Consider the following 21,563-nt stretch of genomic DNA (forward strand, 5'->3'; position numbering starts at 1 on the left):
ATTGACTCCGACATGACCTTGACAGATACAGTATCTCGAAAAATTTTAGTTTTTTTTTTAAAAAAAAAAAAGTTTTTTTGACCAAAAATAAATACCTCAATTTTTTGTGTGGAAAACATAACTCGAGCCTTAATAAATAACCTCCTTAATGTCTGTCTGCTCTCTCTTTTGGGAACTAACTCTTTTACATTTCATGGAAATAATTTGGTCTCCAGCATAGCATGAGAGAATCATGATTCAGATGGCTGACTAGCACCCTAAGCTAGCCAACCGGTAGAACATGTGCTCTCTGTGGGTGCAGTTCCAGCAAATCAATTTCCTGCTATTAATATCTTCAAATGGTTCAAGGGACCTCTGACATTGACTCCTACATGACCTTGACAGGCTCCCCAGAGCAAGCATTCACGTTCCTTTTTTTCAATGCGTCAGCACAACCAGGTTCAGGGAGGAATTGCAGGGAGAGGGAGTGCAGGGATCAAATCTGAGCCAGGGGCAGCCCAAAAGAGACGGGCCCACCAGGTTTTTCCCGGTGTCCCGTCAGCCCAGTCTGAACCTGTTTACAAGAGGAAGGAAGTTGCTTCCCTGCCCAAGTCATATGTTGTATATCTATATATATATATAATGCACAAAAGCCATGACTATCCTGTAAATTATATCCTAATAAACGGTGAGTTCTGATGTCATCAGTTATAAACGGTGAGTTCTGATGTCATTTCAGTCACAAGACTCATTGAAATTTGTGTATTATAATAAATAAAGTACCCGCAGTTGCAAAATATGAGGATATTAGAAGTTAATTCGGAGTTCTATGGCCTTCGGCCTCGTGTTTTTATATGGTCATGAAACGCCTCGGTAACTTATAATATCCTTATATTTTACAAGAGGGGGTACTTTATTCACTGTATATATATATATATATATATATATATATATATATATATATATATATATATATATATATATATATATATATATATATAATTAGCAATAATGTCTTACCTCAGAAAAGAACAGCTCTGCAGATAAGGTGTTTTATTGTAGTTTGAAATGCTCAGAATGATGCAGCTACAATAAATGCGAGAATCAATCTCTAACCTTGTGGGCACCGTCTTAAGTTCACTTTTTGCAATAACCACAAGCTCAAATGCACAGAGATGTTTACTTAAGGCTTTATATATAATCATGCCTCTGACACCTTTGAAACTGATAAAGACAATTATAATAATTTCAAATAAATTATATGTCAAAACTGTTATTATGTAAAAAAAACTTAATTAAATTTCCATTCAGGCGTAACAATTGATTCCTTTGTGGTAAAGTTAAATGAGCGTGTTCCTCATTGTGACAGGCTCCTACAGGATAATTCATTTTGCTAAGTGACTACTATTATCAGAAGATATTTTTTTAGATACTACTAATAGAACACACTGGGTATATAGTCACATATTTGGAATCTCATGTGCAATACATTTGAATTAAAATTGGCGGAGAGACAAATGAGAGTCAAATTCTATATAAGCATATTTCACTAGCAAAATAAATAAAATAAAAAAAAATCATCAACCGACCAGGATTTTGAAACAGGTTAGAAGAGGCCTATGTGCAGAAACAACTAATTGCTCATATTCCCCCTTTCTCAGAAGAGTCAGCACAACCACAGTCACATCTGCCAGGATCAGGATAACTGAAACACTTAACACACAAGGTGGGACATTCACTAAGATTCGTAGTTGCGCCAGGCGTAACCTCGCCGCACTTCGCCACACTTCGCCAGGCGTAGTTTCGCCAGCGCTTTGCAAATTCACTAAAATCCGCAGTTGCGCTCAGGGGTAGCGTAAGGTTGCGAAGTTGCACTAGCGTTGATTCGCTAAGCGAAGTTACGCTAGCCATGGTTAATTTGCATACAGCGCCAAATTCAAATTTCAATGGAGGAATATGTAGCAGCACTACAAATGCCTGGGAAACCTTCAAAACATCAAATAAAATTTTTATTTTGCCCTACACATGTGCCCACTGTATAGTTAAGTTGCCATGAGTTAGGAAATGTAGGGGGGGAAGGAGGGGAGCCCCAAAACAAATTTCGATCTTTTTCAGCCTATCACCCATAATATAAAAAAAACGCCAGCATTTTTTGGGACTTAGAAAAATATTTAACTTTTTTTGAAGAAATCCCTATCTACTCTATTGTGCTTCGCCTGGTCTGAGGTGGCGAAGGAAGTCTAGCGTAAAAGGTAGCGTTCAGAACAATGCGTGCGTTAGTGAATTCGCGTAGCTACGTCTGTTGCACAAATTCGCCAGGCGTAAGGGTGCGAAGTTACACTAGCGAAGTTATGCCAGCGTCCGTTAGTGAATTTGCGAAGTAACGAAAATGCCCAATGCTAGCGAATTGACGCTGGCGTTAGGCGCTTCGGCGCATAGTGAATTTGCCCCAAGGAGAGTCCAGAATTAGTGATGGGCGAATTTATTCATCAGGCGCGAATTTGCGGCGAATTCACCGCCAGCGAATAAATTCGCGAAACGCCCGTGAAAATTCGTGGAAAAAAATCGCCGGCATCAAAAATTTTTTTCGAAAAAACGGACGCCGGCGTCAAAAACGGGCGCCGGCGTCGAAAAAACGGGCGCCGGCATCAAAAACGAGAAGCCGGCGCCGTTTCGCGAATTTTTCGCCGTTTCGCGAAACGGCACAAATTCGCCCATCACTATCCGGAATAAATAGGAGAAAACATTGGGGGTGCTGGCTCAGGTCTATGGGAGTGTTTGGCACAGCTAAGGTAGTTCTTGAAACTAACAATTCTCTTTATGAAGGAGTATAAATCTCTATTTATTATGTATATGAGAGCAGGATTTAACCTCCAGGGTCCCTGTAAGGAAATGAAAAATAAGGGGGTCATGAAAGGGGCTAGGAAGAGGACTGGAAGATGTTAACTGGCAAGGGCTTGTAGAAAATGTAGTGTGGAAGGGGATAGGTTGGAGGCAGAAAGGAGGAGAAAGGGATAGAACAGGAGGAACCAGTCACCATTTTACCTTTGTACCCTCCACCCTCCCCCCTTAGCAATGGTGATTAGTGATGGGTGAATTTATTCGCCAGGCACGAATTTGCGGCGAATTTGCGCGATTCGCCGCCAGCGAATAAATTCACAAAATGCCCGCGAAAACTGCCCGCCGGCGTAAAAAAAAAACGGACGCCGGCGTCAAAAATGGGCAATTCCGCCCATCACTAATGATGATGGTGGAAAGGAGTGTGTTCACCTTTAAATTAAGTTCTAGTATGTTATAGAATCGCTAATTCTAAGCAATTTTATGTTTTTTAAATAACTTTTTCTAACTCTTTCATGCTCTCAAATGGGGGTCACTGACCCCATCTATAAAACAAATGTTCTGTAAAGCTACACATTTGGGGGCAGATTTATCAAGGGTCGAAGTGAATTTGAGGGAATTTTTGAAGTGAAAAAAAAAAAATCGAAATTCTAAGTAATTTTTTGGATACTTCGACCATCGAATAGGATACTACGACTTCGAATTTACTTAGACTTCGTTCAAATATTCGACCATTCGATAATCGAAGTACTGTCTCTTTAAAAAAAACTTCGACTTCAATACTTTTAAAATTAAACCTGCCGAAGTGCTATGTTAGCCTATGGGGATCTTCTAGACCATTTTTCGAAGTCTTCACACATCAAAGTAAAATTGTTATATCGTACGCTAAAATAGTTCGATTCGAACTATTTAATCGTTCGATTGAGCGATTGTACTTCGATCGTTCGATGGCCAAATTTGGTAAAAGATAGTTCTACTTCTATATTCGAAGTTGAAGTATTTCAAATCGATAGTCAAATTTCAAAGTATTTTTTACTTTGAAATTCAACCCTTGATAAATCTGCCCCTTATAGTTATTACTACATTTTGTTACTCATCTTTCAATTCAGGCCCTCATATCCATATTCCATGCACTTATTCAAATCAATGCATGGTTGCTAGGGTAATTTGGATCCTAGCAATTGGATTGCTGAAATTACAAACTGGACAGCTGCTGAATAAATCCTGTTCCAGATCTTTGGTCTTTCCTCCTGCTCTTTGCCTCTTCGGAGTATTCAAAAGTTCACATTTAGTCTTTTTTTTTGGTGTGCTACCACCATTAATGTGGCTATAGTCCTAAAAGTTCTTGTGGTAACTTGTATGCAGTTTAAAGTAGGTGTGGTTTAAAAAGGGGAGTGGTCAACACTGACTTCCATTATTAGCTTCTTCCAAATGAGCCTCCCAGTGCTATAATTACAAACCATATGGGTTGAGAATCCCTCCTTCAGAACATGGCAGATTATCAAAGCAGCAGGCCTTCGTCCCTTGAAGTGCAGCTTTTTTGTAGCCTTTGGGACATGGATCACTGAAAACTATGACAGGGTAGGGATGGGCGAATTTTTTCGTCTTGTTTCACCACAAAAATGATGCCCCTACACTTGTATGGCGTCGCAAGGCAAAAAAAGACATGCATCAAAAAAATTAAGCCGCGAGTCCATTTTTTTTTATGCCCATAGACCTTAATGGGTGTGGCCGACATTTTGCTGGTGGCGAATTTTTGGCGAAGTGAAATGGGTCAAATTCGCCCAAGCCTACAACAGGAACCTATAGAAAAATGATAATGCTTAAATATATAAGAGCCTGAGTATGATTCAGTTCGAATCTATAGTCAGTACTGGTTAGTTGACTTTAACTCTTTATTTACTAAAATTATTCACTATTTCTACAACTTAACTTTTTCTCCATAGCACCTATAGAGGTGCAGAGCAATGTTGGCAGTGTTACTCCTGTTCTCAGGCTTGGACTAAGTGAGTGGCAAGAAAGTACTGGTTCATTGGCCCAGGACTTTGGTCCATTGTGAGAATGCTCCCACTTATTGTTCTCCGAAATATATATATATATATATATATATACTGTTTAAAAGTGATTAGATGTGACTGGCACCTGTATATCTGCATTTTTTTATTTTGTTAGCATCCCTGGAAATTACACTCTTATGTAACTGGTACCTATATAGTTAATAAGGTGCTGATATGTAAATGTATGATGATTTATTGTTAACAATAAACTTGTTGATGAAGCCACTTGGATTTGTGTTTTAAATGTGTCATTACTCGAGATAAACTGAAGAAACTGTCTTATCTAAAGTCATCTAAAGTAATTTAATGCATCTGACCTTTTCATTAGCATGCCAACGCACCTTTGTTCACAAATGGTGAACTCTTTAACTAGATGGGATGCTGTGACGCAATTTTCTGTGTGAAATGGGATAAGTGGGTAAAATGCATTTAGATATTCTGTTTTAAACACATAAACCAAAGTGACTTCATCTGTAGTTTAGTTGTGTTGAAAAAAAAACCAAAGTCCATCAAGTTCAACCCCTCCATATGTAACCCAGTGCACATCCATACACACACTCACACCGACCTGTCCATACACTCACGTAAACTATATATACCAATATCTATACCAATTGTAGGTTAGATATATTATACTTGTCCAAGAAATCCTGCAAGCTCATTTTCACCCTTTCACCACCGGCTGATTTAGTCACTTGCAAACTTTAATTGCCCGTTTTTGAACATTTACGGGGGAATGTAATAAAAATCGCTAACGGGAAAACTAATCGCAATGTGAAAAGTTATGCCTTTGCGCGAACAAATTTTGCTTTGTGCAAATTTAATATAGCTTTTGCGAGCCCGGAAACTACTTCTGACTGTGAAAGACCGTTTGCGAATTTTATAGTTTGCGACAATGCGCAGTCAATGTAATAAAACTTCTTACTGAAAAAGTCGTTGTTTGCTCCAAAAGATTACAACACCTTCAAGCACTTCTTATGAGTACGCAATTAAAATTCGCAATGCGCAATTAAAATTCGCAATGCGCAATTAAAATTCGCAATGCAATAACAGTTTAAGGAACAATATAACATTGTGAGATGTGGATTTTTAGTCTTATTGGTGCGAATTGTTTTGCTATTTGCGACTTTTATTACATTCCCCTGAAAGTGCTCTTTCATTTTAAGAACCTTTCCTGGAGGGAACTTGTGGTTTGCCCAGGAAAACGATATATCATTTTTTTCAGAACAACCAAAACTTTCAAAATATGCTAGAATTTTGATGTAATGCCACTTCTGTAATATGCTTCTAACGTTCAATTTTTTTTTAAAAAAAAAAAACAGATACAAAACAGATATAAGATTAAAGGACTTCTAAACAGTGGTGATGGGTGGTTAGAAGGTGCGGAATAACCAAGAAACCCAACAGGAGAAGTCCCGAAGATATCCTGATCTGCGCTGGCTTTCGTGCAATAATCCGAAGATTTCATGATTTTTGGGCAAATTTTTTTCTCTGAGTTACGGTATTTTCCGCACTGGAAATTGTTGGGAAAATGTATTGATAAATAAGGGAAAATAACCAGTACGAATTTGGTCGGAGTAGATTTTAGAAAAGAATGATATATATTTGTTTATGTGCAATGTATTCGCATAAAAATGGTGTCCCTAATATGAGACACTTCTTTCCTACTGTACTTTCCATTTATTTGATTTCTGTTTATGTTTAACTAGTGCTCTGTGTTTTTCTGTTATATAATAACAATATAAATGTATATATAAATATACTGAGTCCTCAATAAAACTTCCTAAGCGTTTATCTTAAAGTCAATCCTTTGAGCAATTCAGCTTTTCTGACAGAATTTCATATAACATTTTTAATTTTAATATAAGCTGTAGAATAAAACTAAAAAACAGAACAGTGAACATTTTCTTACATTACTTCAATGTATTATTTTTTGCAAAACACACCATAGACAGTATATAATATTCTATAAGATTACTCCTCACACTTCACTATTCTTATGCTTTAGATATATGACGTTACCACGATGAAACAGAACACTCTAAACAGAACTCTCTATGTTCATATATAATGCAAATTGTTAATATGAATATTTCAGAATCCATTATGTTTGTGCATATGGGTATCACTTTATATATGTAATTATTATAAAATACGGGCAAGTTAAGATGCTCATTGTCTTATTTCGGTACTCTGTGGGTTGTAGTATTTCTCCCTTTGAAATTCTGTCTGCTGTTCATTTCTGGGTGCAGTAATATAATATAACATTTTGGAAAAAAGATGCAAACAAGAAAACCACCACTTGAAGAGAGAATGGCAAATATTTCTACTGCCACTGTCTGTTTACCCTTTGTACTGAGGTAAGCGGGTATAAATGTCACCCAAACACTGGCAAATACCAACATACTGAATGTAATGAACTTGGTCTCATTAAATGTGTCAGGGAGCTTCCTCGCCAGAAATGCAACTGATAGACTAATAGTAGCTAAGAGACCCATATAGCCCAAGACACAAGTAAACAACACCCTGGATCCTTCATTGCACTCAATCACTATTATTCCTTTTTCTGCTGCCATATTGAATTCTGCAAATGGAGCTGCTGTTGTCAACCAAACAGAGCACAGAATTATCTGAATAATTGTGCACCCAGGGACAATATAAATAGGAATTCTTAATCCCACCAGTTTTTTCAATTTACTGTCTGGATTTGTAGCACTAAATATCATTATGACAGTGATAGTCTTTGCTAGTAAGGCAGAAACACACAGTGAAAAGATGACAGCAAATATGACCCGGCGTATCATACATGTGATCTGGTTGGGTCTACCAATGAATAACAAGGAACACATGAAGCCAAACATAAGGGAGATGAGAAGTAGGTAACTGAGCTCTCTGTTATTTGCCTTTACGATGGGGGTCTTTCTTTTTATTGTGAACAGACACAACACAAAAATTGTAAGGAGACAAAACAAGATTGACATACAAGCTAAAGAGAAACCCAGTGCCTCATCATAAGAAAGGAACTGCATGAGCTTTGAGAGACATTCTTTTTTTCTGCTGTCAGGCCATTTGTCTTCTGGACACTTGATACAGTCACTCTCATCTAGAACAGAAGAAATATGTTACAGACATACTATAGGGAGTGGAGGAAGATAGTTATCATTTTGAATTGTAATGCTGGGGAAGGAGTGGTTAGGGGCAAGTTATGGACTGTGTGTGCAGCTGTGGAGTTGTTTTGGTTGAATAATCAGAATCAAGTTTAACCCTTTAAGTGCCAGCAGAATTTCACATTTTGGTTACGCGAAATGCCAGCCGTTTTTTAAACATTTTCTGCTCTCTCATTTTAGGGGCATTGTCTGAGGGGAAATCTGTAGTTTATCTAGGAAAATTATACATAGTTTTTTTCGAGAGAAACTGAGCTTTCTAAATCTGCCTGAGTTTTCATGTATTTCCACCTGTGCAAAATAATTTATAGCGCTAAATTCAAAAAAAAAAAAAGAAAAATTACCATTTTTCATAGTTAGTGATGGGCGACTTTGCGCCGTTTCGCTTCGCTGAAAAATTTGTGAATTTGCGTGAAAAATCTTCGAAATGGCGCCAGCGTCTCGTTTTTGACGGCGGCGTCCGTTGTACTGGAAAAAAATTTTTCTACACCGGCGAATTTTTCGGTGAATTTTCGCGGGCGTTTTGCGAATTTATTCGCTGGAATTTTTGAAAAGTACACATTCTGCTGATTCCAAAATGGAATCTCTACTCCTAACTACCAAACATCAAAGCTTGTCTGAACATAGCGATTTTTATATTAAAAATTCGGAAAAATCACTTGAAGGTTTTTATTTTGCTGCTCTGCAAATCCCACACTATATTCGGTACCTGAAATATGATTGCCAGGGGGGTAAAAACACAGAAATATATGTTTACCACCCAAAACTATATATTTTTGGAAAGTAAACATTCTACCGAATGTAAAATCGGTACCCATGCCTTTCTGCTCCAAACTACAGTCGCAAGGCTTTCCCAAAATTGTCAGTTTTGGTGAAATTGCCTCAATGCTTCAACTTTCCAGTATCATATCGCCTGTGTATCATTACGTACCAAATTATGATTGCCAGGGGTCCTCCAAACAGTTTGGTGCCCACTCAGCATAGGTTTACCAAAGTATATGGCATTTAGAGACCCCAAAATGAAGTTAGCGCATACAAATAGTCCTGTGGGTAACTTCAACTAATGAAAAATCAACACGTTGACTGCATTTTTGTGGGGTAAAAACACAGAAATATATGTTTACCTTTTGGATAGTACACATTCTACAAAATCTAAAATGGGTACCCATGCCTTTCTGCTCCAAACTCGCAAGGCTTTCCCAAATTTGGCAGTTTTGGTGAAATACCTGAAAATTGCCTCAAAGCTCCAACTTTCCAGCATCGTATTGTCCATGTATCATTACCAGCATAAAGCATCCTAAATATAAACATGGGGTCTACTAAACAGTTTGATGCTCAATATGCATAGATTTACCAAACTAGGTGGCATACAAAGACCCCCTCCCCAAGTTCAAATATTGTATATGAATTTTCACGTATGACACTCTGGCTACCAAAATATAAGCACCTGATATGTGTATTATGTGCTCCCCTAACAGTGAGGAGACCCTAGAAAACCATATATTTTCTGAAAGTACACATTCTGATGAATCTAAATCAAGTAAATACATATTTCTACTGCAAACTACCAAACCGCAAAGCTATGCTAAACATAATGCTTTTTTTTAAAATCTCTGAAAATTGTCACAAAGCTTGCATTTTACCCCATTATTGTAACATAACACCATAAAACATCCAAAATATGAATGCCAGGGGTCTACTGAACACTTTGATGCCCAATATGCATAGATATACAAAACTATGTGGCAAACAGAGACCCCCAAATGACAATAGTGTATATAAATTTTCACTGCTGACGTGTTGGCTGCTGCAATATAGGCACCCGGTTAGTGTATTATGTGACATAAGACCCCCTAACAGTACAGAGACCCTAGAAAACCATATATTTTCAGAAAGTACACATTCTGACAAATCCAATATGGGTAAATATGTGTTTCTACTGCAAACTGCCAAACTGCAAAGCAATGCTGAACGTAACGTTTTTTTTAAATTTCTGAAAATCGTCAAAAAGCTTGAATTTTACCCCATTATATGCCCCAAATTTTGTAACGTATCAGCATAAAACATCCCAAATATGAATGACAGGGGTCTACTGAACACTTTGAAGCCCAATATGCATATATATACCAAACTATGTGGCGCACAGAGACCCCCAAATGACAATAGTGTCTATACATTTTCACTGCTGATGCGCTGGCTGCTGCAATATAAGCACCTGGTATGTCTATTATGCGACATAAGACCCCCTAACAGTACAGAGACCCTAGAAAACCATATATTTTCTGAAAGTACACATTCTGACGAATCCAATATTCTTCCAGACAAGTGTATTGGCTACAAGTTCAATAAAATGGCTAAAAATTCAACAAAACGGCTAAAAATGCACCAAAATGCCCAATGCAATATAATCACTGAAATAACATAAAAAAAGTATTGCACAGTACGGTTAGTGAATACGCTATTCGCAATGCCAATAAAACATTTTTTCAGCCAAAAAAGAGACAATGCAATTAGAAAAAAAAAAGTCACAATCCCATGTATGTGCGTGTGTGTATGTACAATTGGTAAATTACATGTTATGTGCATGTTTGTGCGTGTGCATGTGTGTGTGAGTGCAGTAAGTGTGAATGACCCCCCCGATCCCCAAAAATGTATGTGTAAGTGTGAATGTAAGTGTGTATTACTGTAATAAGTGTGTTATATTGTTTGTGTGTGTAATTGTTGCACTAACCTGGAAAAGTCGCTGAAGATTGTTGCAGACGATCTGGAGGGGACCAAGGAAGAGATCTGCGATGTCATCCATGTCCCTGTGCTGTGGGGGCAGAGCTGGGTGGCGCAGTGTAGGCTGCAGCAGCAGGGCACACAAAAACCACGTGCCTGCTACTGCTTTGGGGCCCCTGGGCGATCACACCCCATGGGTCACACGATCCCCCGCTCTGCTCGTTGCCTAGTGGCAGGGGATCGAAGAGGAATGGAGCGAGCGGCTCAAACAGCCGCTCCTCCGCTCCAGAACCCGGAAGTGCTGCAAGTTTCAAGTTATTTTTCCACAGAACATAGATTCTGCGTTCTGTGGCACTTAAAAGGGTTAATAATCTCCATTGCCCAATTTGTCTATGAAAAAACAACCACCTGCCTGATTTTCAAACATTTCAAGGAGATTCCTGAGTTGCTGGAGCAAAAAGTGTCCCCTATTGAAGCTCATCTACAGATGCAGCCACTTCCTTTTGTACGCTTATCGCGCTGTAACACTAGATAAGCAGCAGAAAATGCGATGTGTTACGTTGCCTCTCTGCATTTATCGTGTTTACCAGCATGAGATACCAGTAGCGGCCACTAGAGGTCACTAAGTGCTAGCTAATACCATTCGTTCAAATATACAGTACAGTACATCAGTTACAAATGGAGGAAAGAGCTCAGCAACTTACATAGTACAGAGGTGGTCTAGTGGGTTAAGTGGTTGCTTTTGGCCTGAGAGTTTTGTGTTCAATCCCCCAAGAAAGTTTTTTTTTTTTTTTAGCTGGAAAAATTGGTGGAGGGAGAGAGACACAGTGTGTATTGTGCATATTAATATAAAAGGATTGGGCTGCAATTTTATTATATTAAAAAGTGTACTTTTTAATACAAATAAGAAGGTAAAAAAAAACTTTCATTAGGGATTGAACACCAAACTCTCCAGCCAAAAACATGTGCTTAACCCACTAGCGCTTAGTCTCTCTCTGTCTCACTCTGTTTTCTCCAATTTTTCCATCGGTCTCTCTGTCTCCCTCCCCGGATTTTTTCATCAGTGTCTCTCTCTGCTTTCTCTGATTTTTCCATCTCCATCTCAATCTCTCTCTCCCTCCCCAATTTTTCTATCAGTCTCTCTGTCTCCCTCCCCCGATTTTCTCATCAGTGTCTCTCTCTCTGCTTTCTCCGATTTTTCCATCTCCTTCCCCGATTTTTCCATCATGTCTCTTTCTGCTTTCTCCGATTTTTCCATTTGTCTCTCTCTCTCCCTCCCCCAATTTCTCTATCTCTGTCTCTCTCTGCTTTCTCCGATTTTTCCATCTCCCTCCCCCGATTTTTCCATCTGTGTCTCTCTCTGCTTTCTCCGATTTTTCCATTTGTCTCTCTCTCTCCCTCCCCCAATTTCTCTATCTCTGTCTCTCTCTGCTTTCTCTGATTTTTTTCATCTGTCTCTCCCTTCCCCGATTTTTCCATCTGTGTCTCTCTCTACTTTCTCCGATTTTTCCATCTCCCTCCCCCAATTTCTCCATCTGTGTCTCTTTCTGCTTTCTCCAATTTTTTCCATCTCAATCTCTCTCTCCCTCCCCAATGTTTCTATCATTCTCTCTGTCTCCCTCCCCTGATTTTTTCATCAGTGTCTAGATTTTTTTCATCAGTCTCCGATTTTTCCATCTCCCTCCCCCGATTTTTCCATCTGTGTCTCTCTCTGCTTTCTCCGATTTTTCCATTTGTCTCTCTCTCTCTCTCTCTCTCTCTCTTTCTCCCCCAATTTCTCTATCTCTGTCTCTCTCTCTGCTTTCTCCGATTTTTCCATCTCCCTCCCCCGATTTTTCCATCTGTGTCTCTCTCTGCTTTCTCCGATTTTTCTATCTGTGTCTCTCTCTGCTTTCTCTGATTTTTTTCATCTGTCTCTCCCTTCCCACGATTTTTCCATCTGTGTCTCTCTGCTTTCTCCGATTTTTCCATCTCCCTCCCCCAATTTCTCCATCTGTGTCTCTTTCTGCTTTCTCCAATTTTTTCCATCTCAATCTCTCTCTCCCTCCCCAATGTTTCTATCATTCTCTCTGTCTCCCTCCCCTGATTTTTTCATCAGTGTCTCTCTCTCTGCTTTCTCCGATTTTTCCATCTCCCTCCCCCGATTTTTCCATCTGTGTCTCTCTCTGCTTTCTCTGATTTTTCCATCTCCCTCCCCCGATTTTTCCATCTGTGTCTCTCTCTGCTTTCTTCGATTTTTCCATTTGTCTCTCTCTCTCCCTCCCCCAATTTCTCTATCTCTGTCTCTCTCTGCTTTCTCCGATTTTTCCATCTTCCATCTTGGGCCCAATGCCATTACTTTAGAATGTAAATTGTATTCAATCAATAAAACATACACAATGACAACAAGGCATTTGCAGAGTAAGTGCACCCAGTATGCATTGCCTTTGTGCTCCCAGTATGCATTGACGTTATAAGAATGCAGTTGTTGCAGAAGTTAATCAGTCCATGGGAGCTGGTGAGGATTCTACTTTCACTGAATTTAAACACAATCGCTATGCTTCATACAATATTTTTTTCTATTATTCAGAAATCAATAGTAGAAAACCTGATTATGGTATTCAATATACCATAATTACTTTTATGATACTAGGAATTCATTACCCCTATGTCTATAAATCCGCACAGGTCTTGTTTGCCTTTTTTGATTTAAAACTAATACTATGTACAATTAGATTGTATCTAGACTATTTTGTTAACCCATGCTAACTATCTTAGTTTTTAATTAAACATTATTATTATTACAAACCATATGGGTTGAGAATCTCTCCTTCAGAACATGGCACACAATCAAAGCAGCAGGCTTTCTGTCCTTGAAGTGCAGCTCTTCTGTAACCATTGGGACATGGATTACTGCAAACTGAGGCAGGGACCTAAAAATTGCCAGTTGTTTAACTATACATATACAAATAAGAACAGGCATCATTTAATTTAGTTCAATTGTAAATAAAACTGATTCAGTCTTTCAGTTGACAAATAATTTGATAAGTGCTTTAGAGCTGACAAGTGCTATGATAATCACCAAAAAGTACTATTTACTACAGCATAAAGAGGTAAACCTGCCATACTCTTTTTCATTTACTGTAGATGGATACTCTTTTTCATTTACTGTAGATGGATAATAAAAAAGGTTTTATTTACAGTCAGAGAAAAAAAAACTTAAAAATAATGGCCTGTTCTGCCAGAAAAAGTTGAAAATAATGCTGTTGGAAGGCCATCATAAAAACTAAGCCTTCAAAAAAAAAGTCCTATAGTCAAGAATGAAAGAGGAGACTTTACCAAGTTATTTACGAAGGTATTTTAATAAATATTACAGGAGTACATTATTAAATGACTGATGACAAATGTTGTTACCTAGATTTTACTTGTTGCCCCTACATCCACAAGAAAGGTACAATAGTATGAGTCCCATTCAGTTCCCTTTTTTTAGATTGAAACTTTCATATTGATTGAACATTAGGGATGGGCGAATTTTTTCGACGCCCATAGACTTGTATGGCATTGTGCATCAAAATAAAAAGACGCCTGTCAAAAAATTTCCCCGCGAGACAAAATATTTTTGACGCTTATAGACTTTAATGGGCATTGGCGACATTTTTGGCGAAATGAAACGGGTCAAATTCACCCATCCCTATTGAATATATATTATGTCTCATGATGTTATAATGCCCACTCAGGTCCATACAAAATGTTTAAAGACTTGTGAACTACTCTTATCTTCAGTAGCATATTTTTAAAATGAAAAACACCAGTTGAAAAACACTAGTTGAACTAGTGAATATATAAATACATTATTAACTTTGAATGCATTTTGGGTTATGAATTGTGTTTTTTCATAGCATATACTCATGCAGCAAATATACAAAAATACTCACATTGTTGTGCCCTCCCTTCCATAAAATCTTGTTTAGCCAAATATTAAGTTCCTGGCCTTTGGGAGAGCTGGCATCAAAACTACCAACATGGACATACTGATTACTTCCATTAGGAAACAACTGCCAGTTCAAGATATCCACATAGACAGGAACATCCCCATTCTCATCAAAATATATTTGATCCCCTGCTGTGTTATTGAAGACAACTTTCTTGATGTAATGAAGCAGCTAGGAGGAAAATTTAACCATTTACAATTTGTCTTTTCAAAGGATCACAAAACATATTTGCATTTGAAGCCAAATAGTTGTTATTTTTGTATCTCCACATTTTAGGATAACATGCTTGAAAGGTTCCTCATTCATTTTAAATTGTGATAGCATATAGTAAACTTTTTCTCATTCTTAGTAACTACCATTTGTCATAACAGATCCATATTAAGGTGGTTATTTATTAAAGTATGAATGCTAAAAACTCAAATTCCGAATTTTTAGTGGGGAAAAAAACTAATTGCAAAAAGTCTAAATCAGAAATTTGCCATCTCAGACCTGCCGAGGTTGTATATAAGTCAATGGGAGAGGTCCCTATACTGTTTGGAAGTTTCTGTGGTCTGCGTCACTGGTCAAAATTAGCATGCAAATCAGACTATTTCAGGCTTTTCAGGCAAAAATGCCCAAAATTTGGGCTTTTCAGAAAAAAAGCCCAAAAAAATTGAGCAATTCGGGGAAAAAAATTGTATGATTTGGGTTTTCGCTCGATTTTATCGAGTTTTACCCATATGTAATTAAATCAAACTTTTTAAATAATAAATAAGGTCAAATAATGGATTCTAGTTTGGTAGGACTTTTTTAAATTAAATAATCAGAAAAATTCGTATTTAGATAAATAACCCCGTTTAGGTTCAAAAATTTTGTGTTGAGATGACCACTACTGTAAAATAATCTATATTTAACCTTTAACTCAGGGATTCACAACCTTTTTTACCCATGAGCCATATTCAAATGTAAAAAAAAGTTGGAGAGCAACAGAATTATGCAAATATTTCCTGGGGCTGCCAATTATGGGCTGTAATTGACTAATGGTAGCCCTTATGTGTACTAACAGCCTACAGGAGGCTCTGTTTGGCAGTACACTTGTTTTTTGTGCAACCAAAACTTGACCCCATCCAGAAATTCAAAACAGAGCACCTGCTTTGAAGCCACTGGGAGCAACATCCAACAGGTTGGAAAGAAACATATTTCTCACAAGTCATTGGTTAGGATCACTGCTCTAATTAATATCACAAATCACTCACTTTTCTCTGCTGTTTAAAAGTGTCCAATATCTACATGCAGTCCTAGTTTTTGGAGGTACTGGTTAAATTCAGTTGTTTCAAATAGAAAGGTAACAAAACTGACTAATGTGGGGTTTGACACTTGTAAAACCTTCATAGTTCAGTTTATTATTATGCTTTTTTAAAATGATATTAAATTTGATCAGTTTGCTAATTTTATAATATCAGATGCACAGTTCTGCTCACAGAAATCAACTCCAGAAAAGATACTGTATAATGAATTGAGACATCTATTTAGTAATGGGTGCAGAGGCTGTTTTCTATTGTCAGTGGTTTCACATTTTATTTAACTATGATTTTTTTAAACATACCGCACCTGCCAAGGTTGATGATTATAAATATCAGCGCAAGATCCATTTTTGAAAGGACCTTTTCCTGAAACACAGATCTTCATCTGGTGCAAAGCATGAGCTACTGCAAAGACAGCGTTATGCACTTTGTATGTATATTTAAAGTTGTAGACATCATATATATTTACATCAATATTGTTCAATTTCTCCTTTCCTGTGCACCAAACAATATCTTCTTTAAGCAGTGCAGGAGATGTTTTATTGTAGGCATCATTTTGTGGCCAAACACAGTGAAAAGCATTCTCCCAAAATGTCTTCATGAAAGGATCATTTAAAAACAAAGAAGGATGAATGTTATAAAGAAATTCCTTAAAGCCTGGTATTTTTCCATTTTGAGCCGCTATTCCAAAGCTCCCATTTAAGGTTGTTAAAATGTCTCTTCTAGGAAAATCAGAAGTAATGAACCAGCCAGATGTCCCCACCCAGACTTTGTCAGTGATATTGCGAAAAGAAGCCTCTTCCATTAAAGAGACAAGGTTTTCTATGGTGCAACATAAGATAATCACTGTTGCTCTGGATCTCTTGACAACACCAGTGATACGGTAGACTGATTCCATGGAGCTGCTTATAGGAAGTGTCTCCTGGAATGCAATGCATCCACCATTTTTCTCTATTTCTCTAGTTAACAGCTGAGCACCTGACCTGCCCAAGTCATTATTTGAGTATATCATACCCACCCATGTCCAGTTAAAGTACTTAACCAATTGAGCAATGGCAAAACATTCATAGTCACCATTATACATTGTCCTGAGGAAGGATGGGAACTGTATTTTATCACTCAGTAAAGCTTGGCCTGAAGCATAGCTAACCTGTTGAAAAATAATAAAATATATATAGAACAACCGTTTTCTCCTGCACACAACTGTTATTTATACTTTATTTATACTTGTTAGCCATACAAAAAAATCATATTCTTTTCAACCTTCAGCTAACATTGCTGCCAGAAATAAGACTAAGAATAAACCTCATGTTAAATACGACTATAAATCAGGAGAATAACGATTTGAACTGAATAACTTCTGAAAGATATACACTGTATATCAATATATACTGTATGAATCAGATTTTAAATATACACTTGTATTTTGAAACAATAAATATAATATATACAGTATATATATATATTGTGGCAAACTGGCAGCTTGCACATGTAAATTTTGGGGGGATTAGTCAATGGTGGGCAGGCAGCATAGGGCAAAGGAGCAATTGGACAGTGTCACACGGCTCTTCAAGGAAAACACAGTTTATTTTCCCACTTTTAAACAAACAGTCAATTTTGCACAGGGGTGAACATTGTAGCAAAAAAACATAAACCATAAAATAAAAACCTTGCCCACTGGGCACTAACTTCACACTTTGAAGCAGTCCCTGACTAGATGGGCCCCTTGTGGACGACCAGTATTGTTTGGCTCACCCTGTACTCACAGGACTCTTTCCTGGCTTCCTTTACTCTCATAGCCAGACTCACCAACTTGACCCACTCACGGTCCTGGTCACTTTCCGCTTCAGACAGTCACAGGCAGCACTCCCAGCTCCTCTGGGAGTTATTACACAGCCAGGTCTCCTACCTGCTGTGCCCTGCTGAGAGACACACTCCACCATTCCAATTAACTTTAAATAGTCTTTCCACAGGACAGCTTTCCTGTGGAAGGTGAACTCCAATGTCCGGACTGGATCTGCGGAATGGAGTCCCTGGCTACTAAAGTCTTTAAACAGAGAATGGATTTTACAACTCCCTTCCTAGAGCCTATCTCAGTACCTGGGGAAAAATTAAAGGCTAGAGTGACCTTTTTACACTTTTTCCTAGTCACTCTACCACAATATATATATATATATATATATATATATATATATATATATATATATATATATATATATATATATATATATATATATATATATATATATATTTAATTGCATTTCTGTGATCCTGCATTTTTTACTTTTTGTCATTTGGCAAAACATTAACATTACTGCCAAGGTGTTATGTACCTGTGGATATCTGTTTAATCCCAAGATCCTCGCTAGGGGCACGGAGGCCTTAGAGGTCAGGTCACCAATAATAGCCAATGGCATGATATCCTTGTTGCAGTTAAAATTTGGTACTCCAATCTTTTTCCCTGACAAAATCCGTGTTGCTCCCATTAATGATAGTAGTTCACTGTAACATGAATCATAGAGTTTGAAGCCCAGTGTTATATTGGGCAGAAGTTCATTTGATGCATTTATTTTCAGTATTGCAAATACCATTGCAAGAAGGAAGCGATAATATCTGATGTGAAACCTAAATAAAAATTGCAAAGTCTCTGTTAGTTCAACAGCTTTATTTTTTTTATGTTATACTAAATGCTATAACTAACATTAGAAAAACATACCTGCTACATATAAAAGGCTGTGGACATTCTCTATAGGTTAATACAGGATGTGTTGCTTCCACGTGGACAGAAAAGAGGCCACCCAGGGTAACATCTCCAGCCACTGAATAGCCAATAATGTCTTCAGTGGCCAGTCTGCATTTATCTAATGTAGTTTCACATCCACCATATTTATACCATGACATCATTAGGAATAAGTACAGGTGGCAAAGGTAGATGTAAGTCAGATACATGTTCATTTTGTTTGCTGGTGTTTTGTATGGAAGCCAACTACAAGAAAAACTGAGACTTTTTATAGTGAACATATGATAAGGAGTTTAGATTCCATAAAACTTGTGTAGTGGAAATAAATACATGTTAATGGCATGGCTTTCAGAGATATTGCTGTTTACTGTGCTATTAAATGCAACACTATGTACATTTCCTAATGGTTTTGTTTAATTGTGGAAAAATACAAAAATGTTAACAGTTTTTAAAAAACAATTGTGTTTGAAATGAATCCCTATGTAGCCAAGTAATGTCGCTAGCACAGTAGTGTGGTCAGTTGCTGTGGCATACAAAGTAGGCTTGACTGTTTGGGTATGCATGATAAGCAATACCCCATCTATCTCTGGTAAACATATGGAATATATTATGACCAAGAGATGTAATTTTAAATTTTGAAAGCTTGATTCAAGAGTCAAGAGTCAAGAGCGAGTTTATTGACGTTTCATCCATATACGTTTGTACAGTACACAGTGAAACGAAACAACGTTCCTCTAGGACCATGGTGTAACACACAACATAGATGTACCGGACAACTGAAAAAAAGTGCAAGTGCAATAATATGCAACTCCTGCAAGACAGGACAGCATAGCGCAGGGACAGGACAAGACAGTTCACATTCAGCAGATGTAATATGTTAAGTAAATAATTGTAAACGTCAGACATGATGGGTTTATCATTGTGATATGACAGTAGCAAGAACATGATAAAGAACATGATAAAGTGCAGATGTGCTCATAGATTATTTTTGGTATCCCATCACCAAAAAGAACATTACTACAAACATTCTTATTCTTCCTTAATTTTCTATAATATGTCATTTGTTATATATAAGACACAATGAAGTCACTGGTGAATGACAGGATTAGGCGCTGCCTAGGACTGAATAGCTTGACAGATCAACAAACGGATGGTGGTGAAAAGACAAAGGGAAATATACACACAACAACTACCAAACACAAAAACAAAGGTTTAATTTGGGGTGTTAACATTTTATTTCTATTTTCCATTAGCAAACCCAATTAAAGTAATTTTGAAAGTATTTGTAGTAAAAACAAATTGTTAAGAAATGCAGTTTGAACATATTCAGTAGAAAAAGTTCTCTTTTTCCCACAATACATCCATCTACATGGATAATATAAAGAATTTGAATCAGGACAACATTCAGATTCAGAGGTTTTGGTGTCTACCAAAATGTAGACTTTGAGTATTATTTAACTTTAGAACTCTGCTGACATTTTTGTGTCAATTTTGCATATGCAAATTAGTCTTCAGATTTTGTTTTTAAACGGATTGACTGATTCCTAAAATTATGGATTCGGAGCATTGTCATTAGTTTACTCATTTGTAGCCATTCAGTCTTTCAAGTCTTATCAAGCCATCTTCTCAGACATTCAATCTCATAGCCATTGTCCATGCCCATAATACTTAAAAATTGTTACTTATGAAAAAGCTCCTGATTTTCTGCATTTTACCACCAGATTTTATAATTGGGTAAAATCTGACCTATACCCCTATCTGATCTATATCCCTGCAAATACATGTCTTCTGGAATTGTCACAAAATACCAGTCAATTTAGCTTAAGTTCTAGTCTATCAAAATTCATTATTATTTCAATCAATAATTGTAATAAATGTTTTGCGTATAAATCTATCTCATTTTGTTTTTATGAAAGCTGCCATTAAGCACATAAATATATTTATCTTTCCATATTCGGAGAGAATAGTTTTCTTGGAAAAACATGCACATTAAATCTAAAGCACAATAATTTGAAAGCACCGAATTAACAACTGATTGCTGAAGCTAACTTTTAAAAATGCTTGATCTTGAGAAAATATATTACCTCATAAAAAAGAACAGTTATTTAGTAAGGGAGTTCCACCGTGGACAGATGAAGCAGACTTCTGTAACTGTAAAGAATAGAGGCACATTTTCTATATAACCTGAAGATCTTCTCTTATTTTCATTTTTGGGAAAACCAAAGTAGAAATGCAGAGAGAGAGATTTACTTATGGTTTTATATTGGAACACTGATCTAGAAGCCTCATGGGGTGGGTAAAGCAAAATTATAATCATTTAAATTAAATTAACAGGACATCCACTGTAATATGAATATCATAATAATTACATTATCTTACAGTAGTAACTCATGATTAAAATAATTTCTTGGGAAAACTTTTGTCTACACAGGACAGCTTTTGCCAGTCTTCTCTGGGGAATAATATACAATACTAATACCAAATGAATGCAGCTGCTATCAACTTAATTTCCTATTTCCTTCGGCATCTCCCCTAAACATTTATGTTTGGCAATTATACATTTGTTATTCAAACACTCACCAAATTAAAGCTGTGGTTGGGGTGCAACTGCCCTGAGCCCACTGCTTACTTTATCTATGTACAGTTAGAAACAAGGGTCACTCACTAATGCCAATACTGTACAGGGGCAGATTCATCAAAGGTCCAGGTGAATTTTTGAATGAAATTCGGGTGAAAGCAGATCTATTCGACCAAAAAAATAAGCTTTAACTTAATTTCAGTTGGTCTTTTTGAATTCAAAATTCCAAATT

At 37.1% G+C, this 21,563-nt stretch overlaps 1 protein-coding gene across 1 annotated transcript; it reads right to left on the reverse strand.

Annotated features, from left to right (window-relative positions):
- Nucleotides 1-7,054: 7,054 nt before the first annotated feature.
- On the reverse strand, nt 7,055-18,604 carry LOC108699036 (extracellular calcium-sensing receptor). Its single transcript, XM_018230894.2, has 5 exons — nt 18,347-18,604; nt 16,321-17,163; nt 14,674-14,901; nt 13,548-13,671; nt 7,055-7,977 (listed from the first exon to the last, which is right to left on the reverse strand). The coding sequence occupies exons 1-5, from the start codon at nt 18,602-18,604 to the stop codon at nt 7,055-7,057; spliced, it is 2,376 nt and encodes a 791-aa protein (XP_018086383.2).
- Between the last annotated feature and the right edge of the window lie 2,959 nt (nt 18,605-21,563).

This window comes from Xenopus laevis, chromosome 8L (assembly GCF_017654675.1).
Source record: "Xenopus laevis strain J_2021 chromosome 8L, Xenopus_laevis_v10.1, whole genome shotgun sequence".
NCBI classification, from domain to species: Eukaryota; Metazoa; Chordata; class Amphibia; order Anura; family Pipidae; genus Xenopus; species Xenopus laevis.

Bases quoted from the DNA above. Each gene is read 5' to 3' on its own strand.
- LOC108699036 (XM_018230894.2), bottom strand. From the start codon at position 18,604: ATGGTATTTGCAATACTGAAAATAAATGCATCAAATGAACTTCTGCCC. The intron at 13,672-14,673 runs GTGAGTATTTTT...GGCAATTTTTAG, and splicing joins GGAAGGGAGGGCACAACAAT to GTCCCTGCCTCAGTTTGCAG. The intron at 7,978-13,547 runs GTTTGTAATAAT...CTTCTGTTCTAG, and splicing joins AGAGATTCTCAACCCATATG to ATGAGAGTGACTGTATCAAG.